Source organism: Emydura macquarii, unplaced genomic scaffold (genome assembly GCF_026122565.2).
Source record: "Emydura macquarii macquarii isolate MOO-44397 ecotype Brisbane River unplaced genomic scaffold, CSIRO-AGI_Emac_v2 contig_306, whole genome shotgun sequence".
NCBI classification, from domain to species: domain Eukaryota; kingdom Metazoa; phylum Chordata; order Testudines; family Chelidae; genus Emydura; species Emydura macquarii.
Window position 1 is genome coordinate 10,262,266 of NW_027130443.1, and position 25,671 is coordinate 10,287,936.

Consider the following 25,671-nt stretch of genomic DNA (forward strand, 5'->3'; position numbering starts at 1 on the left):
AGTAATATGGCGGACGGGCGGTTTCCTTACCAACGGATTGGTAGTCCACAGTCAAGATGGCGGCAGAGTGGCCTCACCGCCCACAAGCAAGATGGCGGTCTGTGAGAAGCGGCGCTCCGCTCCAGCCCCGGCGGCGGGTAGCGGGCTTATGGAGCCCGTTCGGGCGGGCGCTGGAGGCCGGGAGCTGGAGAGCGAGGCCGAGTTCCTATTCCAAGCCGGGGTGACGGCCATGGTGCGGGATGCACTGCTGAAGGTGCTGGAGGCCCGGCCCGAGGAGCCTGTCTCTTTCCTAGCCAGTTACTTCGAAAAGCTGGTACTGACCGGCCCCGAGGGCGGTGCCGCGGCCAGGGACTTGCACGGCCAACAGCAGCGCCTTGTCCGGGCCGTGTGGTACGTGCGCCTGGCCCACCACTCACACAGGTGCGGAGCGGTGACCTGGTGAGGGGGTGCGACGCGAGACTACAACTCCCGGCATGCCCCGGCCCACGCCCAGTTTAACTTTCTCTGAGCCGGCGCGTAGAGCATTCTGGGAGTTGTAGTCTTTATGGGAAGGTCTAGCCTTCAAGGGGAGCAATGCATGCTGGGACTTGTAGTCTTCATGGCTGCATTGATGCTAGGTTTTTCCTGCTCTTGTTAGTTAAGGGGGCCCGCACGTGCCGGAGTGTAGTCTCTGCAGGCTGCTGAGAGAGCAGGCTGTGGGGATTTGCAGTGTCTTTGGCCTGCTCATTCTTGGCTATTCTGTCCTTGGTTCCACAGCCATGCACAGCAGGTGCGGGGAGGACTGTAGCTCTGCAAATCAGGAGGGGAAGCTACCTTTGGGTCCAGATCAGCTTAAGTGCTATTCGTATGATCCACTCTGAGGAGTTAGTGAACTTCTGTGACCTGCTTTACTGTCCAGGGCACTGGATTAAAGAAGATGGAGCTTTGGTGGAGAGTGGGTGTGGGGCTCAATGTTATTCGGTATGATTCATCTTGCATGGCAGGAAAACATGAACTGTAGCTGGACTGGACTGTTGCAAGCTTCTCCCAGTTGAGTTTTGGTAGTGGTTGCTTTAGCTATGGATCTGTAAGTTGGAACTTCACCCTCCCCACCAACCCCAACCCTGGGTGCTAACAAATTCTTTGATTGTGTGTCATGGCAGGACCGCCTTTAACAATAACGTCAGCATGGCTTACGAGAGCCTGAGCGCCAGGGGCAGGAGGAAGAAGCCAGGTGTCAATGGGAGAATCTACAGTGAGTTGCTCAAGAAGATCTGCCAAGATGGGGAAGCCCCAGAAGAGGTGGTTTCTTCTTTGCTGAGAAAGATCCAGTGCCGGGACCATGAGGCAGTGCCTTTTGATGTCTTTCGCTATGGAGTGCTCAGCTGCTTCGTGCTTATTGAGTTTGTGGCCAAAGCAGATACTTTGTACGACATACTTGATGACGGTTCTGGCATGGCAGATAAAAGGGTTTGCCAGGCAGTTCTAGGCACTCTGGAAGAGGCTCTTGGAGCCAGCGACTTCTCTGTGCCTGTCCGTTACTTGGAAGCCGGCTCCAAGCTGGGACCAGACTGTTTGGCTTTGGCCATGGACAAAGCATTGCTAGAGAGGAAGATTTACTCCTCCATGAACAGGGAAGAATTTCTAAAGAAAGCCACAACACTATTCATTGCGAAAGTAAAATCCATTGACTGACACTCTCCAGTGGGGACAACATTCCCTGTGTTCTCTTAGGGCTTCAAATGGAGCAGATTATTCTGAGGAAATATCAAATCCTGGAACATTAGGTGGCCAGAGTAGGCCACGGGGGAGCAAAGTGGGCCACCAGTTCCTGTCCTTTCTAGAAGAACTCTGGATTGACTTGACTAGAGAATGCTTGTCTTAAATTTCCCATTCACCGCATAACCAACCTGAACACTTTAAATGCCCAGCCACTTGTAGCATTTGATCTGCTGGCTTGTATATCCAGAACTGAGAACCTCCTTTTTAAAATGCCTGTTTATTTTCAATAGCTATTGTAAACGTCTGCTTAGGTTATAGCTTGGGGAACATCCAGGGAAGCCCATGAATTCCAGGGCAGTGCTAGCAACTAACAGTGAAGCAGTATGGCCTGAGCACAGGATTGGGAGTTGGGGACTTCTGAACTGTGGTCCTGGCTCTGCCACTGATGTATTTTGTGACTTTGGGCAAGTCACTTAGGTTATGTTTTCCCTGTCTATAAAATGGGGGCAATAGCTACCTCACAGGATTGTAGTGAGGCTTAACAAGTAAATACAGCATTTGGAGGATTTAAACACCCCTATTATTTAAGTGTTATTAATTAAGTGATGTAATTTTGTTAAATATGTAAGATGACAAATATCTGGCAAGAAATTAGATCATCGAAAACAATTGCTAGTTCTGTGTTGGCCAGTGGCTAAATTTCAGAACCCTAAATTTGCATTAAACTATTCCTAGTATTTCATCACATTGCAATTTACTAAACTGAATCTTGTAATCTGGACTTTCAAAAGCAGAGATCATATGTGATTGGTAATGTATAATGCTAAACTGTGGTATATTACAGATTTGCTAATAAGTCTGGAATTTGAACACCAGATACTGAAGCAAAAATAGGCCAAGTTCAAATTCCCTCTATACCTTGCAACATTTACTTAACCCTTCAACTGGTGATGTTGGTTGGACCATAACTTATTTATTTGTGAGTTTAGATTTATGATTATTCATACTGGTTTATTGGAGGGCATTCAATGATTTAAACCCTGTTAGTTTGGCTGCAAACATCTTTCTTTGTTGCATTAGAACCTTTACGGCCATCAATGCTGGTACGACTAGTGCAATACCCTGCATTTTATAGCATGCTTTCTCTGAGGATCTCAGAGCACTGGCAGCCCCCTGTGAAGTTAAGAAAAGGGGCAGCAGGGGGAGAAATAGAGGGAGAGACTTTGAAAAAGAGAGAAAGTGTTGTGGCCTTTAGGTGACGTATGTTTTGGGGTTGCTGTCACTGTATATTACAGAATTGTCAGCACTGGAGCTTGTCTGCCTGCCTCTTTTGTCTGAGTTAAAAGTAGGGCACTTGAAATATACACAAATCCTGTGTTCTGAACCCCTTCATCACTCAGACATGTTCGTGGTTTCAGTGTGATCACTTGTGACAGGGTCCCATTAATTTCTGAAAAGGATAGAAACTGATAGAAAGCATTGATGTCCTACCACTAGGCCGGAGATATATTTACCCTATGTTCATACCTTTGATCCAAGGGCTTTAGAAACATTGTCCAAGACTTTCAAAAGTGACCTGTGAATTTGGACACCCAACCTTTAAGGGAGCTGATTTTTCTGGAAGTGCTGAGCACCCAGCTGAAAATCAGGATGAGTCCCCAAATTCACTTACCCACTCACTAATCTTGGCCATTACGCCTCAGAATAATGCTGAGAGGTGAGTTGTACAATATGCATTTTACAGGTGGAGGAGCAGAGGCCCTCAAATATTAAGTGGCTTCCATTAGCTCACCAAACAACATAGTGCCAAATTCAGTAAGGAAGCACAAGCGCCTTGTCTCCCACTAGACTGTAGCAGCTAAAATTAGCTGCAGTCTCACCAAGCATTTGGTATTTTTACAGTAGGTCTACCTCAAAAGTCAAAATCTACCATACTATTTCCCATTAATGGGCACTTTCCTATACTTAAGATATATTGTACCCTCGCATAGTAAATTGCAGTAAAGTGGTGAAGTGTAATAATCATGCCTAAAGGCTCCACTTAACTGACAAGTATATAATCCAGCACAATTGAAAACATTTACTGATGGTAAGCCCTGACCTGCAGTAGAGTGACTTTTATAAACAGCCACAGGGGTATATATGGTATAGTTTGTCATCTGTGAGACTTGAAAGCCATTTTATTATCTTTTATCCAAAGAGCCCCAAATGCTTTGTCTATAAACTAACTATGCGTAGATAGCATTCCTCTGCCAATCAGTGAAATGCAGCCAGCTATGGGACAGAATGGTCAGGGCCCCTAATGACAATTTAAGGCTTAAAATGAACATACTCATTTAACAGAAGGAAAAAATTACCTTAAAATTATTACCTTAAAATTACCTTAAAATAATTACCTTAATTTGGAGAGGCTGCTGTAGCTTCAGCAAAAAATCCAATGGAGATCTTTAATAGCAACAGGTGCTCAGAACCATGGTTTCACATCTCAGCTGAAAGATGGTATTACCAGTACCAGAGTGTGCACTTCCTGCCCTGACACAGTGCTGAGCCTTTCATTTCATAGATAAAGGGAAGAATGCTTCTCCAAATGTGACACCTGCATCACTTCCAGCTCCCGCTGCACTTTTTCTGCTAGGGCCCTTAGTGGAAGTATTTGAGAGCCATAGTCTCCGTTTAGCATGTGGGAGAAGACAAAGTCCCAGGACTAGCTGACGTCGCAAAGAGAGAGAAGGCCAGTGGAGCTTATTCACTGAAGGTTAGTGTAGTGGACATCACGCTAATGCATCCAAAGAGTGTTCTATAATAAAGGATTGGTTTTTTTTTTTACTGTAGTCCGTTCTGTGTAGCTAGTGTGGTGGGGAAGGGGAGCTAGTAGGGATGGGAACTGCATCTGGAAGAGGAAAAGGCTTGTGGAGAAAAGTATCAGTCCCCTGGGGAATGTGTGGGCCTTACACTCATGTGTTGTTAGAATCCATCTCCTCCTCTAGCCTAATCCCATCACAGACCCCTGCCCCTCCAAACCCCCACGAGCCCCCTGCTCCTGCCCCCTTCTCCCCCATCACTCCTGTTCTTGCTCTAATTCCCCATCCCTTCTCCCTGCACGGACTGCTCCCTCCTCCCTTAGTTCACTCTCCCCTGTGCCCAAATTCCCTTCACGCTACCCCCCGCCCCTAGGGCTAGAGGGGCGGTGCCTCCGCCTCTTCCCCCGCCCTCCATGAAGTCACAAATCCTTGCCTCTCTCGCAAAGGCTGCTGGGAGCTGGAGTCCTCAGCGTCAGGCCCCGCCCCCACGCTCACTGCCTGAGCCTCCCATAGGTTGGCGCGAGCGCGGTGGGCGGGGTCTGGCCCCCCACCCAGTGAACTACAGGTCCCGTCGTGCCCCGCGCCCGAGCGGCTCAGTCGGTCGGTTCCCCCCCGCACCTCCCCCAGCAGTAAGACGCGGCCTGTGAGGCGCCGTCCATCTCGCCCCCCGCGCTCCTTCCCCGGCCGCTGCGCTCAGGCGAGTCCCCGGCTTCTCCGCGGCCTAGCTCGGTTGTCGGCATGGCCCGGCCGCTGGTGCCCAGCTCGCAGAAGGCGCTGCTGCTGGAGCTGAAGGGGCTGCAGGAGGAGCCCGTGGAGGGGTTCCGGGTCACCCTGGTGGACGAGGGCGACCTGTACAACTGGGAGGTGGCGATCTTCGGGCCCCCCAACACCCACTACGAGGGCGGCTACTTCAAGGTGAGCGGGGGGCTCCTCCCTGGCTGGGGGGGCGGTCCGGTGGGGAGGGGCCTTGCTTGTGAGTGGGGGGTCCCGGTGGGGATTGGGGGGGCCTGGCCTGTGGGGGGGGGCGTCCCGTGAGGATGGGGGGGGCCTGGCCTGGCCTGTGCGGCGTGGGGGGGCGGGCGTCCCGTGAGGATGGGGGGGGGCCTGGCCTGTGCGTCCCGTGAGGATGGGGGGGGGGGGGCCTGGCCTGTGCGTCCCGTGAGGAATGGGGGGGGCCTGGCCTGTGCGTCCCGTGAGGATTGGGGGGGAGGCTGGCCTGTGCGGCGGGGGGGGGCGGGCGTCCCGTGAGGATTGAGGGGGGAGCCTGGCCTGTGCGGCGTGGGGGGGGGGGCGGGCGTCCCGTGAGGATGGGGGGGGGGCTGGCCTGTGCGGCGGGGGGGCCGTCCCGTGATGATTGGGCGGGCCTGGCCTGTGCGGCGGGGGGGGGGGCGTCCCGTGGGGATTGGGGGCTGGGCTGGGTGGGGGTCTTGTGGTGGAGACCAGTAAGCAGGGACTAAGAGGGTCCCTGTTCTCTGGGCTGTAGGGGAATGCTCCCTGCGTGCAGGACTCAAAGGACAGGACGTCAGGGAAGCCTGAGGGCCTCCACTAATGAGGGATGCTTGGGGGGCGGGGGGTGTCTCCGATCTTTTGGGTGGGATACTGAGGTGGCTTTTAGTAATGGAGCTATCCCCCCAAGGTGAGGGACTTGCCCTGGAAGCTGGAGGGGGCCGAGGGAACCAGTTTGGTTGGGAATCGCTTTTCCTCGTAATTTCTCCCAGTGGTTTTGGGGACCTGCTCCCCACCGGGTCCCTGGGTAGAAGAGAGATCATTGGACGAAGCCCTTTCTGCATCCTCTGGGAGCTGCTTCCCCTGTGTCTGGCATTTGGAGGGCTGCTGCTTTGCTGTAGGGGGTGTGAGGGTCTTACCATTGCCACAGCCCCTACACCCTACTTCAGGAGGCGGGAGACAAAGGACTCGCTGTGTATGGAGACAAGTGCCTCAGGCCTAGTGAGCTGCTCCTTGGTGATAGTCTAGGTCCTTCTTCCAGGGGAAGGAGTGTGGAGGAGGCATTGTTTTAGAGTGGGGGATAAAGAGGGGTGTCTGACTGTGTATGCTGGGTGACCTGTAGAGGTGGAGTGTGTGTTAATATCGAGTCTTGTGCAATCTGGGAAGCTGCTCTCTCTCCTTCCTGCCCCCTCCCCCGTCTCTCAGTCCTTGGGAGCTGGGTGGAAATGAGCCCAGGAATGAGTCAGCCTAAGGTCAGCTGTGCCCCAAAACCTGGGAGACTCCTCTTCCCTGCACCTGGGCAGGCAAGTCTGCCACTGCCATATCAGGTGTGCAAGCTAAACCACAGATGAGTCTCCTCCCTGACCCCATCTTTTGGGCTGGGCAGGGACTTGCCATCCCTAACCAGGCTCTCAGCATGGGGCTCTGGTGGCGTCCCTAGGAAGCACTGATTTTTTTTACACATACCTACTCAACAGCTCTTGCCTTCCCCTTTTTACCGAAGTCTTCTAATCCAACATATTGATCCATGGACAATAGACTAGCCTCTCTGTATTGGGGTTGGAGTTGAGGATTTCTCCTTTAACTTGTGTTAATGTCAACAACATGCACAGTTCATAGCAAAGTGCTGTTGTTTTCAAGGATCCCTTCTTGGGAATGTTCTGCCTCTGAAAGGTTTTGTTCTGATCCTCTCTAGCACAACAAAGGGGATTATTACGAGAACTTCTGCTGTGTCTAACCAGAGCTTGCTGTACCGTCTTGTCTGTGTTTGGCCGGGAGGGGGCCTGACCCTATGAAGCTCTGCAAAAAAATCTTGTTTAAGTCCCAACTTATTATTTTCACCCCTCTTTCTGTGTCTCTGAGAACAGGATAGTCAAACAAAGGGCTGTGTTTGAAGGCAAGATGGTAATGTATTTAAAGGGACAGTAGACCCAGTGATAATCCCCTTTCCTTCTCATAGTTGTGCAGAATTCTTTGACCCAAAACCTAATTTGTGACTGAGGTTTGAGTTTGGCAGGGAAAAGTGGCGGGGAGTGGAAGAAGAAGCCATTTGAACTGTGGATCAAATTCAGGACCATTTTTGGAGAGCTGGGAGGGAGAGGCTGTCTGAATCCAGTGTGACAAAGCAAATGTCTCTGTTTTATATACATCTTCTAATGGTTGTTACCACATGGCCCAACAAGGCAGCATCCTGTGGTGTTCAGATTGTAATTACAAAACCTTGTCTGTGGTTACCTTTCTGAATGGGGCCTGTGTTGGGATTATGCCTCTATGGTACCAGATCCGGGATGGGGTGAGAATATGCTGTCCAGTGAAACAGAATTATTTTACTGAGCCAGAAGCATTTTTAGTTGGCACTGTCCCTTAGCAGGCTTTACCTTCCAGCTCTCCTATAAAGGACCCCAGAGGCTCTGCTGAAAAGCACTTCAGAAGGTTACTACACATTTTAAACCTTAATCTTACCATTCCATCTGTAGGCAGTTGTGCTGTCCTTTCTGAGAGCTGAGTGCTCTGTTGCTGTGAGCAGCCCACTACTGGCACCCTACCTGCCTCTGGAAATCCCCACAGGGCTGGGTATCGGCCCCAGGCTACACTGTGACATCTCTGAAGCTGTGCATCTTTCTGTATGGCTCCAAGGTACATGAAAAGTCTCTGTGCTGACAGACTGGAGTCCTGGCTCTATAGGAAAAGGTACAGCTTGGCAGGGATGTTGCTGGCTTCCCACACACCACCCAGCCTGTGTTTTTGTCCCTGACTCAGAAGGCTAAGTGAAAGTCTGTTTCCATGGCCCACTTTAAGCCTTGGGATCCCTGTTGCTGCTGTCTGCAAGAGGACCCTATTGTGGTGGCTCAGCCTGCTAGAGAACTGGACTGATGTGCAAAATACATAGGCATTTATTTTTAGCATCTGAAGTATGCACCCCTGCCAGTTTTTGCCTTGGTCTGTCTTAACAGGGACCAGCTATTCTTAGGGATTAAATCAACTTGCATTAATCACAAAGCTCCAATTCTCCACAGCAGCTTGAGGATCTGCAAGTAGCTTACAGACAGCTAAGCTGTGCTGGAGGAAGGTACTGTTCCCATTCTGCAGATCAGGCGACTGAGGCACAGAGGTTGAGAAAGTTGCTTAATGTCACACAGGAAGTCTGACCATTAATGCTTAAACTTGGCTGTTCTAGCTGCAGCTTTGACCAATAGACCTAACAGACTGCTGGGTCCCAAAACCAGCTTCTTAGATGATGGTTTTGTGCAGACATGCTATAGTTGCTCACTTGGCTTCTAGTGCTTTGAGCTATTTTTGTATTTTGAGCACTGCCACTGTGGAATTGAGGCTATTTTCTTTGTTTCATGTCAATAAATTGGATTGGGAGCAGTAGCTTTGATTTCCGAATGTCCTGTGAGATTTAGCTGGTTGCGCTCAGGTGTAAAGAGGTGTCTGAGACCAGCATCATGTTTCACATACCTGCTGTGTTTCTGCAATTCCCTTCTTGGGGAATGGGGGCAGGGGGAAATAGCAAGTGTAAGGAACATGGAACAACAGTCTCTAAAACCCAGTACCCCCCCCCCCCCCCCAGTTGCTTCTCCCCTTCCTTTCCTCCCTATCGCTGAAGGGGTGTTAATGGGTCACTTCATCTTGAACGGTCAGTTGGAAAGTGTTAACTACTTATGCTAAACAATCTGTTCCACCTTTTATTTAGCTGTGACATTGAGTAAGTTTCCCAGACCTGAAGAAAAGCTCTGTGTAAGCTTGAAAGCTCCTCTCTCATCAACAGACGTTGATCCAAAAAAAGATATTACCTCACCCACCTGTTGTCTCTCTAATATCCTGGGACTGACACAACTACAACAACACTACAGAACACCATGTCTGTTCCTGGATGGGCCAAAATTCATGGAATTGGATCAGGCTAAGATCTTATTTCAGGGCAGCTTTTCACCTGTCTGGCTCCTTGGCTTCTACATTTATCCTCTAAGGCTGCTGCTGAATGAACTGCTGATCTTTGTTTTCAGCAAAACTTGTCCCCACCCTATAACACTGTCAGCTCTTTCCAGCTCTGTGCTGTTACTGACATTTGGGAAGGAATCTGGTTGGAGACCATGATGACTAGAATCAGGATTCCTGACTTACACTCCTGACTCTCTGCCACAGCCCACTAACTTGGCAAGTTATTTAACCTGTCGCATGCCTTGGTTTTCCTTACCTGCCTAATGTGAGGCTTAATCGTTATAAAGACCTTTTAAGGTTCTAACATGAAATGTGCTATAGAAGAGCAAAATGATCTAGGGATGTTTCTTGAGGTTTTGTGAAGGGAAAACAAAACTCTTCTCTCATCTCAGTTCTAGTTCCATTTTTGCCACTTGTAGCAATAGCAGTTGAAAGTTTTAGATGGAGTCTAGGTTTATGGTGTTTCTTTAAATGTTATCTAGTCCTGACTAGATCTGGCCAATTGCATCGAGGCGCCAAACTGAATTCACCCTTTGAAGCAAAATAACTTGTATACCTAACACTGCGTTCCTTCAACTAAGAAAAAGCCCTGCTTGTTTTTGTTGTGCTGGTTTGCTGACCTCTTGTTTGCTTACTACTTTGTTTGCATGCCAACTTGGTTTCGCTTCAGACTGGAACAAGACGACCCAGTGCTGAAGATTATCACCCAAGCTTCCCTGGTTTATGGGCTGCCTTAATCTAGAATGGTGGAGTCCATCATTCTAGGATACAGAGGAGAGACTCGACCCATTTTAGCTATTTCCTGTCTCGAAAGGAATTAACCCTGAAGAACTTGTTGGGCAGGCAGCCTGTAGTTCTTGCCTTGAGCTATTATAATACCACAGAAACAAAGTCTGTGTCTCTAGTAAACATAGTGACTGGCAGCAAACTTGACCTCATAGACTAGACCAGTCTGCACAGCTGTCTGAAGATGCCCCTTCATCAATTTGAGGAGAAAATAATTTGATCTATGGGCCGTGCCCTAACGCCTGCAAGGCAAGAGTACCTGTCCAGAGGGTCAGAAATTTCTGGGGCCTTCTTGGCATTTCTTCCTGCCCCCACACTCCTGTATCAGGTTTTATAGTTCTACCTACCCGGGGAGAGGAATGGTTATTGGAGGTAGGCTTTAGATGAACCAGAAGCCTCTCCCAATAGCTCAGTGATGGAGGAAGCACCTGGTGGCTGTACAGATGAGCTTGGAAGGAGCTGAGCATCTTTCCCTGGGACTGTCTGGGACTGCATGGAGGTGGCAGGGAGCAGACTAGTAGCTGGTGGAGTCTCATAGCTAGCCACCTTGTGCATGGATCTCATCCCAGCCTCTCTGCACACACTTCCTTGCAATGCCTTGAAGGTGTGTGGAGCACTAGGCCATTGACTAGTCTGGCAACTAAGAGTCTGCTAGTTTAATTTGTGGTTCCCTTCTCCTCCTCTCCCCCCCATTTCCTAACCCCCTTCCCCCCAAAAAAAAAAAAAAAAAATATGTAGCTGGCCTTTTGAGCAGTGACTCATCCCTCACCTGGGAGGAAACAACAAGTGTTAGAGAGAATTGTATGTGCTGGGGAAATGGTAGAGAACCAGTACTCTGCTGGAGTCTCTTGAAGAGGGAAGGGGAGACGGTGCTGGGATGGGGCATACAAGGAAGCAGATTTGATAAGGAGGCAAGACCGCCATGATCTCTCAAATTCCCTCCAAAAAATGCCATAAATCCAGCCTGGGAGGTCTCCTTGCCCTCTGCTCTGAATCTTTGCCAGAGTTCAGACCATCATTGTTCCTGTCTAATACCTTCCTAGAAGCCCCATCACTACCATCTCTGTAAGGAGACCTGGGTGCCTCTTTCATCAGCCAGTATTGCTGAGTATCAAGGCACTCCACTTCCTAGGGGATAAGGCATGAGTGTAGGATTACATGGCCTCCATCTAGCAATGCAAAGCTGTTCCACTAGAGCTGCAAGGATTGATCTCCACTTTGCAAGGGGGAGGGATTTCAGGGGGCCTGTTAACAGCTGAAACAGTTGAAAGTGCCTAAAATCCTCTGGGCTGGTTTATATCTGACCTTCCATAGCACTGTCCACTTAAAGATCTGAAAGTGCTTATTATGAGCAGTGGTCCTATCTTCCCAAATAGACATGCCAGGGAAGCTATTATCCTCCCTTCACAGGTAGGGAAAGAGGCACGTGCGTTTGTGACTTGCCCAAGGTCCCAGTCTGTGACTCAGCTGTGAATAGCTCTTTAATTTTCTGTGCCTATGCTCTAACCACTCAACCAGGCTTCCTCCCCTTCTTAGCTGTGGTAAAGAGAAGTTGTCTCTAAATTGTAAATACCTGGTAGCTTTGGATTTGCTACTCCATAGGAAGTGGTACTGATGCTCCCATTGGAAAAGGCTAGCTGGTAACTACTTGTTGGAGTTGTGGGAGAAGGGGTTTGTTTCCTGTCTGTGTGCAGGGTGCCTGTGGGGTGCACATGGGCTCGATGCCCTCCCAGCTCATCTGGTTTTGTGTACAGACTTCACTGGAGATCCACAGCTGATCCCAGAAGTATCAGCAAGGTCATGACACCCCACCACTACCACTGACTTCTCCACTTTTTCTTCACAGGCTCGTCTCAGGTTTCCTATTGATTATCCCTATTCGCCCCCTGCCTTTAGGTTCCTGACCAAAATGTGGCACCCTAACATCTATGAGGTAGGTCGCACGGACTGTCTTCTCATCTGCCCCCCAGGACAGATTGGGTTTCTAGTCAATTGCTGCAGTGGCCCTCTGGATTGCATTTGTATATTGACCTCCCTGCTGTGTCAAAACACCAGCCTGTGTTGACATGTCCTGGGGTTTGTAGTGGAGTGGGGGTTTAAGCAAATACATTGGGGGTTCTCCTGGAAGTGTCTTGTACCTATTGAAAACACAGCAGCTAGCCCAGGCTTGTCCTTGTCTTGGACAGTTCATCTCCTTTCTTGGAATCGGTTCTAGAATTAGTCCATTTGTCTAGGCTTGCTGTCTCTTGTGCTTGCTTTATTTGCCCACAGCACCTGGCTGGAATGTTGTCCTACCCCGTAAGATCCAAGGGGAGATACCGAGTGAGCAAGTCACTTGCAAGACTCTCAGCACACACCTGCTGTGGCAGGCTGCAGAAAGTATTTAGGGTACACAGTGCTCTGTGTATATGTCTGTGTATGCCTCATTCAGAGCACTGGGGGATACGGCTCTTGTAGGCAGGGAGGGCTTCTCTACAAGTGTCCCAGATCAGTGCTCTTTGCAAATGATTCCTGGGCGTTCCACCGCTAAGTCATTGACAGCCATCTATTCCTTGTCCTGAAGTGACTGTGGCAATCTGCAGTACTCTTAAGGGCTAGTAGTGGGTAGTGACTTAGATTGGTGCTTAAATCGACACTGCAAGGGTGATTGGAGTGAACCTCTCCCTGCAGACCCTCCTCAGGGTGTCATGTCTGTACTGGCTCAGCCCATAGGTGCATCTCTACAGTACAGCTTGGGGAGGTTCTTTGCTGGATTTGTCATAGCAAGTGGCCTCGCTCCCTGCACTGTGAGGCCTTTCAGGCTGCCTGAAATCTGCCAGAGAGCTGGCTTAGGGGAGGCCAGGAGAGCCTTGAGGTCCCTGTCCCAGGACTTGCTCTCCAAGGTGTGAAGATAGGACAGCTGAATTGATCCTCTTTTCTCTGGGCATTGGCAACAGTGGGGCTGTCTGTTCCCAGGTACTTGTAAAGTCCCTGAGCGGCGTTTTCCTCAGATCTGCCCTGGGAGCAAACAGGGCAATGGGCACAATAAATCAAACACCTTGTCGAGCGATGTGGAGTGCCTGGGAGTTGAGATGTCAGCACCTGTGTAAGCAGACTCTCTCCCTATGTGCTTTCAGACTGGCGATGTCTGTATTTCAATTCTCCACCCTCCGGTGGATGACCCGCAGAGTGGGGAGCTGCCTTCCGAGCGATGGAACCCCACCCAGAATGTACGGTAAGGCCTGGAGGCAAGGAATGCATGGGATTCAAGATGCTTAGCAGATCTGATGCAGTGGGCAGAGGGAGGTGCCCAAAGGAAACAGTTGGGAAAACCCCTTCTAATTCTAGAGGTTGCAGGAAAGATCTGGATTTAATTCCTTTTGAAATTCAAAGGCAAATCAGTTTCTTACAGGCTGGATGTCAGTACTGTTGAAAGGCTACGTAAGCTGGCAAAGGAATTCAGATCTTTCAGAAACCTGGGACCAGCTTGCCTTCTGATTGGCATGTGGTTTCTCCTTCATCTTAACAAGGTCATGGTGTCTGATCTGCTCCTGGGAATTCTGATGTAGTCACTGTTGTAACGTGCAGTGTAAGTGGCTGCTGCTCTTGCAAACTCACGAGGTTCTATTTAACTCCTTGCCATGCAGAAGATGCTGTGATTTCCAGTCCCTGTCAGATCTGGGTGGGGCAGGCTGGCTGATCTCCCGTCTTGGATCTCACCACTTGTTAACTGTTTTCCAGGACTATCCTTCTGAGTGTGATCTCGCTGCTCAATGAGCCCAACACCTTCTCACCAGCAAACGTGGATGCCTCTGTGATGTACAGGAAGTGGAAGGACAGCAAAGAGAAGGATCGGGAGTACACGGACATCATCAGGTGCGTGGCAAGCTGAGCTCCTCTGGTTTGTCATAACTTGCACTTAAACAAGAGGGAGGAGCATCTTGTTTAGACTACTTTGCTTGGGAGTGTTTATCTAAATGGTCTCACGCAGACTTTGAGGTGAACACCTGTGAGGTGACTGAATGCAGGATGGATTCTTGTTCCACTGTTGCTGTAGTCTTGCTGTACTGCCCAGCCACCCTTTGGTTAATGCCATGAAAGCTCACTGCCAACAAGAAGTTGGACTATATTTTTTAACATAAGATGTGGATTTTGCAGAGAACAAAGCATGCAAAGATCTCAGATGCAGATCCTGCTCTGCATGCAACCTAGCAAAGGCATGGCAAATGACCTGTGTCTGGGCTGGGTGTGAAGAGGTGGTGTAGAGGGGAAGTTCTGCTGAGTTTGTCTTCAAACCCAGGTTCTAGGCCCTGCTCTGCCCCTTTGCCTTAGTGTGGGGCCTGGAGCAAGTCTCTTACCCTTTCCTGTATCTCAGGTTAAAATGGGAGGAGTGTTGTGAGGCATAAATGTTTAATAGAATTGGCCTCTGAAAGGTGTGAGGGAAGCACCAATAAATGGCTTAAAACCTGGAGGGTATTGGGGTGGAATAGTAATGGAAAGATTTTTCACTTTAGTTACTCAGTGTCTGGGCTCGGCTATTTTTGTTGTGGCATTACATAAAGACGTGAATCAGAGCTCAATGCAAACACGTAGTTCCTGTTCTGAAGAGCTCATGCTACAGGACTTAGACAGCATGGTACAGGTTGGTAACGACGCTGCACATTCAATTACATTTGTCAAATGAGTCTGTTCTCGATGGATAGATGTCCACAGCAGACACCCTCACACTGTGCCCCTTGGTGGCCATTGGCATGTTCTGGGGTGCAAGCCAGACCTGGGAGAGGTGGTCACCACCTGCCCTGTAACCTTGGCTGCCTTAAAATGCTCTGCTGTTGTCTTCCTGGTCTGGATGCTCCCAGCAGGCATACAAGCATGCACTGAATGTCTGTGTGATAAGCAGCCCTGCTGGATCAGCAACTCTGACTCCAGCAGCCTCCTTGTTACACCGCAGTCACACTCTGGTCTCCACTAGACCTTGATTACTACTAGCCAAGTGACCTCAAAATACCCCAAGTCCTGAGTTTCCCCAGAACCATCTTCCCTGAAATGTCCAGCCCTCTCCTGGACTGCTCAGAAGTAATAAGGTTTGTTTGCTCCTTCAAAGAGACAGTACCCAGCAGCTTGCCATGTTGACTGGAGATGATAATCCCTTCAATTTAATTCAGCACTGATTTGGTTTAGATTAAAATAAAACAAGCTTACTTACAGGACATAGGTTGTCAGGATCTCCCACAGAAGTACAAGGTGCTGGTTTCCGTGTCTTTCTAGGTGGAAGATCTTTGCCTAAGCAGGTTTCTCACTTATATTCAGTTCCCAGAAACTTCATCCCCCTTGGTTGAATGACCCATCTTTCTCAGTTTGCAAGAGCTCTGGGCTGTCCCATTGTCTATCCAGGGATGGATGCCAGGATGGCTTCTTCTCGCCTTCTATTTTCCCAAACTCAGGATGACCTTATGTTGGTTTTCCCTGCCCGTGGCTTTCCCATCCCCCTGCTGATTCGTAGGTAAATGGAGCTTCCATTGTGTTTTGGACACAGATTGCTTAACTTCATTAGAGAGAGGTACCTTCCCTCCTGTCTGGGGGAGAACCAGTTTCTCCCTGTGTTTTGGTTAGACTTTAAGGCATGGTATAATTGAGTTTCCATATTTCCTCATATAGGGTTACTACATAGATTTCACAATGATATTAATCATCAGTGTGTCATTAGCTTTCATAAGACCTTACTTGATACGCTTTGTGTATAATATTACTGTGTTATAAATCAGTTGATTCAATTACTTAGCCTCCAGGGCTACATCTGAGGTCCGAACTTCAAATGATATCTCCCCCACTCCCTACTTTGGTGGCTTTACCTTTTATGTAAATGTGACTTCATTGTCTCTGCCTGACAACCAGGCTGGTCAGACAAACAAATATACGTTCTTTTGTCTAAGGCAGATTGAGTGTATGGATTGCTTGCCGAACATAATTCTAGCACATTCATAACTCTTTGTATGCACCTGTACATAAACTATGCAAGAATATTAATGATCACTGATTTATTGGTTTTCCAATGATACCTTATAAGACACTGTTTAGATACAGAGCATGACAACAATGTGTTAGACGTAGTGAGTATGTCAGGCCTGACAAAACAGTAGTGAATAACCAGTGTGCCTCTGTCACACACATCTCATACCTGAGTATGCCATGGAGACCAGTCTGCCTTCTGGTTCCTAGTGGTATGGGCATGCGTCAGTGCCCATTGGCAGGCCAGAATGAGAGAAGCCTGTCCAGCTCTGTGGAAGACTTCAGCCTCCAGGACTGGCAGGCTGGCACCTCTTAGTGAATATCTGCTCCGTGTCTCTGCCCTTTTCTCATCTGCTCCTTGCCCCTTTCAGGAAGCAAGTCCTGGGAACCAAGGTGGATGCTGAACGGGATGGTGTGAAGGTCCCCACCACGCTGGCAGAGTACTGTGTGAAGACCAAGACTCCAGCCCCAGACGAAGGCTCGGACCTCTTCTACGATGATTACTATGAGGATGATGAGATGGAGGAGGAAGCAGACAGTTGCTATGGCGATGAGGATGATTCTGGCAATGAGGAATCCTGATGCCTTTCTGGCAATTGCAAAACTTATCATAAACTATTGAATTTTACCTCAACTAGGACACATGAACTGGCTTGAATTTAGGATCTGTCAGCCCTGAAATTAACTCTCTACCTCACAGGGAGACTGTTCTGCTGTAAAGGAAAAACCACAACTGTCTTTGTAAAAACCCTGTTTTATAAACTTCTGTGGGGGCGTGGGCATCAGGGGGAGTACATGGAGTGTTTACAAATCCACCTTGAGCTGGGAACCTAGGAAGCTAGGTTACATTAAGGAGACGGTGACAGACAGCTTGGCAAATCATATCTGGCACTTGGGGATGTGTCTGTCTTAAATCCTGCACAGGACAAATGGTTTTGGGGAGGTTGCAGTGTTGGTGATAGGTTACTTGTGGGAGGTGGAGAGATTGGGGGAATGTGTGTGCTTGTGACTAGTTCATTGCAGTCTGTGAACTAATCAATATGGGATTAGATCATAGCGGTAACTAGTCCCTCCCCTGCACTTTGTTTTTAAAGTTTCAGCTTTTTCATGCTAGTGTGGCTCTGCAGAACCACTCCAGGCCATCAGAGGGCAGTAGGCTCCAAAGGCGGCTTGGCTAGCATTGGAGTCTTAATGGCTCACATGCTCTCTAGGGCCTTTCAGCCATTCTGCATGGAGCCTCTCTTCCGCAGTTGCCAAACTTTCGGCAGTGGAGCATTGTGTGAAGCTAGCAGAGGTGGGTAGAGGTGAAGAATGTTCCAGGGCAGAACATCAGGGCTGCACTGAAAAGCCTGGGGTGGGGGAGTTTTTAGTTCTTAACTGGGGGGGATGGGGGGGAGGGCTTAATTTTCAATCTTTTGGTTTCTGTTTTTTTGCAAAGTATTTAATAAAGTACTTTAAGGGAATAGCCGTGTGGCATGTGACCACGAGGGCGTGCTGCTCGCAGCATGGGGTGGTGATCTGCCTCTGAGGTTTGCATATGGGACTTGAGTATTTCCAAGGCTAGGACAGGAATAGCTAGTGGGGAGAAGGGGGATCTCTGCAGTACACAGTACAGGCTGCCCTGAGCGAGCGGGAACAGCAAGGCCAGTAAATAAGCATCTGCTTCATGTGCTGGGGCTGATAAGTGGGAGCAGCTGAATGGGTTCCTGCTGTCAGTAATGACTATATACTAACTCTTGACACATATGAGCTAAAGAACCCACCACCACCCCCTTTGAGGGTTAGGGATTTTCCAGGAAAGGAATTTGTCATCCCCCGGCTTGATGGGGGTCTGTAAGGTTGGCTCTCCATCTCTGCCGTTCAGCTGAGGTTGCATGTGTAGTTCAGCATCCGCTGGGATGTTGCAGTCTGACTGTCTACACTATCGAGCCTATGCCACCATAGCTATGACTGCGTGGTCCCCACTGTAGATGCAGCATGTGGAGACAGAAGGAGTTCTGATGTAGAAAAACTGCTTCCACAGAAGTTAGCCGGGCTGACAGAAGCCCTTTTCTGGCAGCATAGCTGTGTCTGTACTGGAGGCTTAGTAGGCATAGCTGTCTCGCAGAGGACTGGAAGGCTCCAGGAGCCATCCTCGCAATTATAAGCTGGTAAACGTAACTTCAGTACTAGGCAAATTGGTTAAAATTATAGTAAAGAAGAGAATTATCAGACAGTGTTGAACACAGTCTGTTTGGAAAAGAGTCAACCCCCTTTTTTGTAAAGGGAAATCATGCCTTACTAATTATTAGAATTCTTTGTGTCAACAAGCACGTGGACACGGGTGATCAAGTTGACGTAGTGTGCTCAGGCTTTCAGAAAACCTTTGACAAGATCCTTTGCTAAAGGTTCTTAAGCACAGTAAGCAGTCATGGGACAAGAGGGAAGGTCCTCCCATTGATCAGTAACTGGTTAAAAGATAGGAAACAAAGGCTAGGAATAAATGGATAATTTTTTGCAATGGAGAGATAAAGGGGGGTGGGTCTTCCCAAGGCTCTTGACTGGCAGCTGTGCTGTTCAACATATTCATAAATGATCTGGAAAGGGGGTGAACAGTGCAGTGGCAAAATTTGCAGATGCTACAAAATTACTGGACAGTTCAGACTAAAGCCGACTGCAAAGAGTTATAAAGGGATTTCACAAAACTGGGTAACTGGGCAACAAAATGGCAAATGCCATTCAGTGTTGATAAATGCAAAGTAACGCAAAATGGAAAACACAATCCCAACTACCCATACAAAATGATGGGGTCTAAATTAGCTGTTACCATGCAAGAAAGATCTTGGAGTCATTGTGGATGTTTCTCTGAAAACATCTGCTTAATGGGTAGCAGCAGTTAAAATAGCTAACATGAGATTGGGAACCATTAGGAAAGGGGTAGATAAGATGAAAATATAATGCCATTTTATGAAGCCAGGCCATGCCCAGAACTTGAATACTTCATCAAGTTCTGGCTGCCCCATCTTCAAAAAGATAGAATGGGAAAAGATACAGAGACGGGCAGCAAAAATGCTTAGAGGTATGGAACCCATAGGAGGAGAGATTTAAAAAGACTGGGATTGGTCTGCTTAGAAAAGAGATGAATAAGGGGGGATATGATAGAGCTATAAAATTAAAAGTGGTGTTGAGAAAGTGAATAGGGAAGTGTTGCTCATCCCTTCATGTAACACAAGCTGGGAGTCGCCCACTGAAATTAATAGGAAGCAGGTTTAAAACTAACATAAGGAAGTACTGCTTCACACAGTGCTGCAGGGTCAACCTGTGGAATTTGTTGCTGGAATATTGTGAAGGCCAAAACTATAACTGGGTTCAAAAAAGAATGAATGAGTTCATGGAGGCCAGGTCCATCCATGGCTGTTACTCAGGATGACCAGCGATGGTCTGGGTGTTCCTAAACTTCTAACTGCCAGAAGCTGGGACTGGACGACTGGATGGACCACTTGATAGTTGCCCTGCTCCTTCGTTCCCTCTGAAGTTGCTGGCACTGGCCACTGGCAGGAGACAATACTGGGCTAGATGGACCATTGGTCTGACCCAGTATGGCTGTTCTTGTGTTCTCTCATGCTCCTGACCATAGCTATGCTAGTATAAGTTAAAGCAGACCCGGCCTCTGTCTCTGCAGGACAGTGCAAGCTCAAGATGGCTGCAGCCTGGAAATGGGACTCAATAGTTTGGCAGAAGCTTAAAGGAATTTTGGTTTGACTCTGGCTGCAGGAAGTGATTGCTGCGGCTCAGCCGCCTTTAGCTCCTCGGGCCGTTGCCCTTCTTATGAATGGCCAAGTTCACATGATCCATAATGCAGTAAGGAAACTGCCCCCTCGCTGCACCCCAACTGCCCCCAAATCCCCTGCAGGCCTAGCCCTCAGAGTCCATGCTGTCCTGCAGGCTTCCACGTGGCTCTCTACTCCCTTCTACCTGCCGTCAGCCCTGGAGGCTTTGAGTAGAACAATAGTTCATTTAACTCCCTGGAGGACTGGGAGCAACTCCTTGGAAACTAGCTTGCCTTAGTGGAGGTCCAGTGCTCTTCCTAGAGGTGATGGCTGGTGGGATCAGGCTCTGAGGGAGGAAGGGAGGGAGAGAGCGATTGAAGGCCATGGTCTGTGTTAAAGGGATCATGGAGGATTCTTGCTTCTGTCAGGTTAGAACACAACTCATAGTTTGGTGTGGGAAGCAGCTTCTGGGCTTGCGTCCGTCCGTTGAGGGGTTGCTGCCTTGTGGTGTCTAGGGGGTGAGGATAGATAGTGGCTGCACAAATATCTCGAGCTGAAAGGGTCCCCTCAGGCCCTGGGCATTCCCTGCGTCGCACCTGGCTTTTCGCTTGTCACCGTCTAACTTTCTGTGGCTGACTCGGACAATCCAAGACCACCTGGAGAAAGCCCCTGGCACAAAGCACCTGACACCACTGCTGCCCTCATGAGCTGAAGTGGCAGAGAGCTTCCCTCTCCTTCCCCCCACCCCTCGAGGTGGTACCTGCAAGTGCAGGACTGGGGGGTTGGAGCGTGAGGGCTAGAAGCCTGCACTGCTCAGTTCAGGGATATCTGACCGGTGGCTGGAGCTACCGGTGGAGCAAGGCTGCTTTCACCCCCACAATGGGGGTGTCTGTCAATGTCAAACTTCTACACTAGAAAAGTAGGTCATTGGTGGGGTGGAACACATGCTGATCTGGATTTGGAGGCCCTATCTCAGGATAAGACAACCTTCACTTCTTGGAGCCCCAAACCTGCAGGCCTCTGCCCCGTCAGGCCGTTCCAGCTCCATTCATGTGTTTTCCTATGCATTCCCACTACCACTTCCAGGAACTTGGGGGGGGGGGTGTAACCATGGGAACCACTCTGCATAGCCTGCTAGAAGCAGGGGGCCTCAGATGCTAAGATGTGTCACCTCCCCCTCCTCCAGATGGTCCCCCTGGCTGTGCTGGAGCAGAGGGGCTGGCAGGGGCCCCTTCCCGTTTGCAGCAATTTTTGATCCCGGTGGCAGCCTGGGTGGGGGGAGATTCTTTGTGGCCTGTGTGTAGTGGCTGAGCCTGACATGGACGAGTCAAACAGTGACTTGCTGGAAGAAGGGGAAGTGGCTGTCCCGATAAAGCTCACTGGGTGGTGGAGGGGAGGGACTGTAACTTGCTGCCTGATTGCCCTCTCCGCTGTTAATCCACTGGAGAATTGGGGGGAAAGGGGCAGGGCTTGAGATCTGGCTCAAGGACTTGGGGAACGGCTCCCTGTGCCCGTCCTTTTGGTGGTGGTGGTGGTGTTTCAAATCCAGCACTTGCCACTGGTGACTAGACACTACTCTGCAACAGCCGGCAGAGAGGTACGTGTAGAACAGGCTTGGGTCTCAGGGCCAGTTGTGGCTAATGGATCTGGACCATCTGGGGCTCTGTGGTTGGGGGCTGAGTCCAAGGAGGCAGAGAGTCTCAAGGGCAGCCAGGACTAAATTCACGTCAGTGTCTCTCTTAGGTACTTACCTGGCCTCCATCACAGTAGTAGCTGAGCACCTCACCGTGTTTAACATTTATCCTTGCACCAGCCCCGTGCGGCAGGGCAATGCTACTGTCCCTCTTGCCCAGAAAGGGAAGTGAGGCACAGAGGGGCCAAGTGACTTGCCCATGGCCACACATGAAGCCTGGCAGAGAAAGGAATTGAAGCTGGGTCTCCCAAGTCCTAGTCTAGTACCCTAACCATTGGACAATCCTTCCTCTTTCCATCTCTCCACCATCTCACTTCACCACTTTCTCCTCCCCCTCCAGGGACCCCTCACCCCACTTATACAGTGGCTTGTGCTGATCAGTGTTAACATCAACAGGATAGGCTGCTTGAGAGGGCAGCAGCTGATGCTTGCAGCAAGGGCTCTGGGTCTTGCAGCTGGCCCTGGCCTGCTGCTATTCCTCTCTCAACATCTCCTTTTGTTGTTTGTTTAAAGCTCTTCACCTTGGAGCTTGGGTGCTCAGAAGTGACTAATGACGGATTCTTGGCTGGAAAGCACCGAGCTGGGAGTTGACTACTGACTGCCAAGTTTCACTGGGTGACTACCCAGTGCTTCCCTGTATGTAAATAAGGGATGATGAGAGCTGCTCCAGCATGGGCGTGAGAGGCTTGTTCATTAAGCACTTCTACAGCAGCCTCTGTCCATGGCATGGTTGTGTGATGGGCTCGTGGTGAATAAGCACCACTTGCCATGTGGCCAATACATAGAAGATGAGGGTTGGCAGGGACCTCAGGAGGTATCTAGTCCAACCCCCTGCTCAAAGCAGGACTAACCTCAGCTAAACCATCCCAGCCAGGGCTTTGTCAAGCCACAGCTTAGAAACCTCTAAAGATGGAGATTCCACCACCTCCCCAGGTAACCCATTCCAGTGCTTCATCACCCTCCTAGGGGAAAACTTTTTCCTAATATCCAACCTAGACCTCCCCCACTGCAACTTGAGACCGTTGGTCCTTGTTCTGTCATCTGCCACCACCAAGAACAGCCTAGCCCCATTCTCCCTGGAACCCCTTTCAGTTTCAGTTAGTTAAAGGCTGCTATCAAATCCCCCCTCATTCTTCTATTTTGCAGACTAAACAAGCCCAGTTCCCTCAGCCTCTCATCATAAGTCCTGTGAAACAACTAAAGACCCAGAAACCTTTCCCTAAGCATAGTTTTTACCACTTCATTACTGCTATTGACTTCATATGCAACATGTTCTGAGGTTACAGTGATAGGCAACAATAGGAAACCGTAAGGATATAGGGTTAGAGCTAGGCAGTATATATATATGTTTGTTCCTGCTCAGCCCTGTTTCCTATATGGCTGAGTTAGATCTGACTGCAGTGACCCTAAACAAACCTCTCCTCCTGTTAAGTAAGGATGGTCTTAGCTAGATTGCCTGCAACAACTTGAACTCAGCTGTGCTTTCCTCAACTTTACTGGATTCCAATTCCATGAATGTGTCAGCAGTTGAGTAATTCTAGCCAGTGGGGCCAGGCATGTGCGGAAGTATTTGCTGAGCAAGGCCTTAAGTGACAAATTCTTCAGTGCTGGGACAGTCTTGTGCTGAATGCACAACTGAGCCCTGAGCTTGAGTCTCACCTCTGAATGCTACAGAGCCCATGTAGCTACAGAAGAGCAAACTGGATTCTATTGTGCCCCATAATCCTGCCCCCTCTGTTCCGAATGCAGCACCTTTAATGCTGGAGAGGATGGGCAGGAAGATTCCAACTTCTCTTGGATCTCAGGCTGTGTTTGCAGCTGGGAAAGTGTCTTGACTTGAAAATGTAAGCTCTGGAATTGAGAATTAAACGTGAATCCTGGCTAGGTGATGTTCAAAGTCGTGTCTCTGCTCCAGCACCCCGTTCACCGTGGTTCAGAACTCGAACTGGCTTGGGATCTGGTGCTGTCCTGCAGGTGGCAGCCTTTGCCAGCTTCTCGCCTCTGAGCTGGAACAGGAACAATTTTCTTCCTCTCAGCCATTATGATCAATCTGGCTGTGTGGTCCGGAGCGAGCGTGTTGACTGAACAAAAGGAAGACCGCTCTGGGGTACTGGCAGTGCTTTGTTTTAGCAGTGAGCTGGCTCTAGAAATGGATGAGGCCCTACTGCATTATCCCTTAGTGCCTTCCATCTGAGGATCTCACAGCACTTTTCCGAATGTCCCCTCCTGGTGGGACAGTATGTGCTAGTATCCCTCTCTCGGAGGGCTAAGCTGAGGCACAGGGAGGGAAAGTAACTTGACCAGGGTTATGCAGCAAGTCAGTAGCAGTGTCTTGTGTCCCATGCTGCCCTCCTCAATGGACACTGTCATGGATCCTGCCTCCATCTCCCTCCAAGGCATAAAGAAGAACTCAAATGGACACGTCTTGTTCTGCAGGCAGACACGTTGGGGAGGGGGGGAGGAAAGGCTACACTTTACCAGGGCCCAGAGGCCCTGGGAGGCCTGGCCCAGGCTACAACCCCCATTACCATGAGGAAAATATTTTTCATGGCTCATGAGATCGTATGTCTGGGGCGAGGGATTGTGGTATGTGTGAGGGAGGGGGTCTGTGTTACACGTTTGTACTGGGCCTGAAAAAATCATGCTTGGGCCCTGTCTGCAAGGTAGAATTTCATGTCTCTCAACAGGAACAGAAACCTGCCTGAGCAAAGCCTAAACCTGCACCTGCTACATGACAATGCAGAACCTGCCTGCTCCTGGTAGGCGAATCCATCCCTCTTAGCTCTGGCTAATGGGACTACACTCCTCTGTTTTCCTTCCAAGCTTGGTTCAATTGATTTTTGTCTCTAGTGCTCAGATGTCATGTACCCACAGAACCATGCCTGCCTGGAGATTTGTGCTGGCTTGGCCCCGCTGAGCCACTGAACTTGGGTGGAGCGGGGGAAGGCAGTGGGATTGCTTCAGAAGACACAGTATGTACTTTAGACAGTCCATGCCCAAAAGAGCTTACACACTAAATAGAGAAGAGACGGGAGGAAGGCAGGATTATTCTCCATTTTACAAATGCAGAAACTGAGGCACAGTGAGTGATTTGCCAGGGTTCACCCAGGGAGGCTCTGGCAAAGCTGGGAATTGGACCCAGGTCTCCTCGCTCTTGGCCAGTGCCTCGACCACAAACACCCTGCTTCCTTTGCAAACTAGATGTCCTAATTCTGTGAGGTGTGTGTATAGACAGCAGCTAGTATAATGGGGTCCTGGCCCACTGACTAGGGGAACAAATAACTTGTTCCCCCTTCCAGGAGTCTGGTCTGTTTCCCTTTTCTGGATGGTCTCACTGAAAACTCCCCTTGCTCTGTCCCTGACTCCACCAGTTGGTAACCTGATGCTGGAACCAGAATGACGCCTCCAGGTTAATCCTAGTCAGCACCTCCCACCCCACACCCGAGAGGGAGAGCCAGCGAGCTGTCGCTGAGCAATGCTTCTCAGGGAGAACACAAGCAAACCCAACTATGGCCCGGCACAAAGCTGCCTGTTCATTGTCACTTCTTGCTGCGTCACTGGGGAGAGTTCTGCTGGCCCCCTGCCCACTCTCTAGGTCAGTCCCAGCACGCAGCAGCCCTGAGGGGAGGCCAAAGAGGGGTGTGTGGCTGAGAGAAATAGAAGAAACAAAGATCAAGGAGAGGCTGCCACCCTGGATTTTCCTGGCGTTCTGACAGAGTTGCTTGGGTTGTATTCTATCAGCATGAGGATAGACAGACTTCCTGGAAACATGGATGGGGCCCAAACTCAGCTGAGTTGGCTCAGCCCTGCTCGCCTCCCTACCGGCTAGATAAAGTGTGTCTCAAGAAAGTGGCTGCTTGCTTGTATTATCGTAGAGTCCAGGAGCCCGTCCTCTGGCTCATGGACCATGAACCCACTGTGCTGTACACACTGTACGAACATACAACTGCTCTTAGCTTTTCAGAGGAGATCCTTTTAAAAAGCCACGGTCCTGTCTGCTCTGAAGGAGCACCAGACCCTACAGCTCCTCTCATAAGAGTGGGGGGGGCTTGACCCAGAAGCT

At 49.6% G+C, this 25,671-nt stretch overlaps 2 protein-coding genes across 2 annotated transcripts; both read left to right on the plus strand.

The window, feature by feature from the left end:
- The first annotated feature begins 55 nt into the window (after positions 1-55).
- Positions 56-4,830, plus strand: TPGS1 (tubulin polyglutamylase complex subunit 1). Its single transcript, XM_067558857.1, has 2 exons — positions 56-420; positions 1,143-4,830. The coding sequence occupies exons 1-2, from the start codon at positions 92-94 to the stop codon at positions 1,672-1,674; spliced, it is 861 nt and encodes a 286-aa protein (XP_067414958.1). The 5' UTR covers positions 56-91; the 3' UTR covers positions 1,675-4,830.
- Positions 4,831-4,957: 127 nt separating this feature from the next.
- Positions 4,958-16,948, plus strand: CDC34 (cell division cycle 34, ubiqiutin conjugating enzyme). The gene is made up of 5 exons (XM_067558848.1): positions 4,958-5,417; positions 12,025-12,111; positions 13,295-13,392; positions 13,899-14,033; positions 16,538-16,948. The coding sequence occupies exons 1-5, from the start codon at positions 5,241-5,243 to the stop codon at positions 16,746-16,748; spliced, it is 708 nt and encodes a 235-aa protein (XP_067414949.1). The 5' UTR covers positions 4,958-5,240; the 3' UTR covers positions 16,749-16,948.
- Positions 16,949-25,671: the final 8,723 nt, after the last annotated feature.

What these genes read in the sequence shown, in the direction of transcription:
- TPGS1 (XM_067558857.1), top strand. Translation starts at nt 92, where the DNA reads ATGGCGGTCTGTGAGAAGCGGCGCTCCGCTCCAGCCCCGGCGGCGGGT. An exon ending in CTGGCCCACCACTCACACAG is followed by an intron (nt 421 to 1,142) that starts GTGCGGAGCGGT and finishes GTGTCATGGCAG; the next exon opens with GACCGCCTTTAACAATAACG.
- CDC34 (XM_067558848.1), top strand. Translation starts at nt 5,241, where the DNA reads ATGGCCCGGCCGCTGGTGCCCAGCTCGCAGAAGGCGCTGCTGCTGGAG. An exon ending in AACCCCACCCAGAATGTACG is followed by an intron (nt 13,393 to 13,898) that starts GTAAGGCCTGGA and finishes ACTGTTTTCCAG; the next exon opens with GACTATCCTTCTGAGTGTGA. An exon ending in GAGTACACGGACATCATCAG is followed by an intron (nt 14,034 to 16,537) that starts GTGCGTGGCAAG and finishes TGCCCCTTTCAG; the next exon opens with GAAGCAAGTCCTGGGAACCA.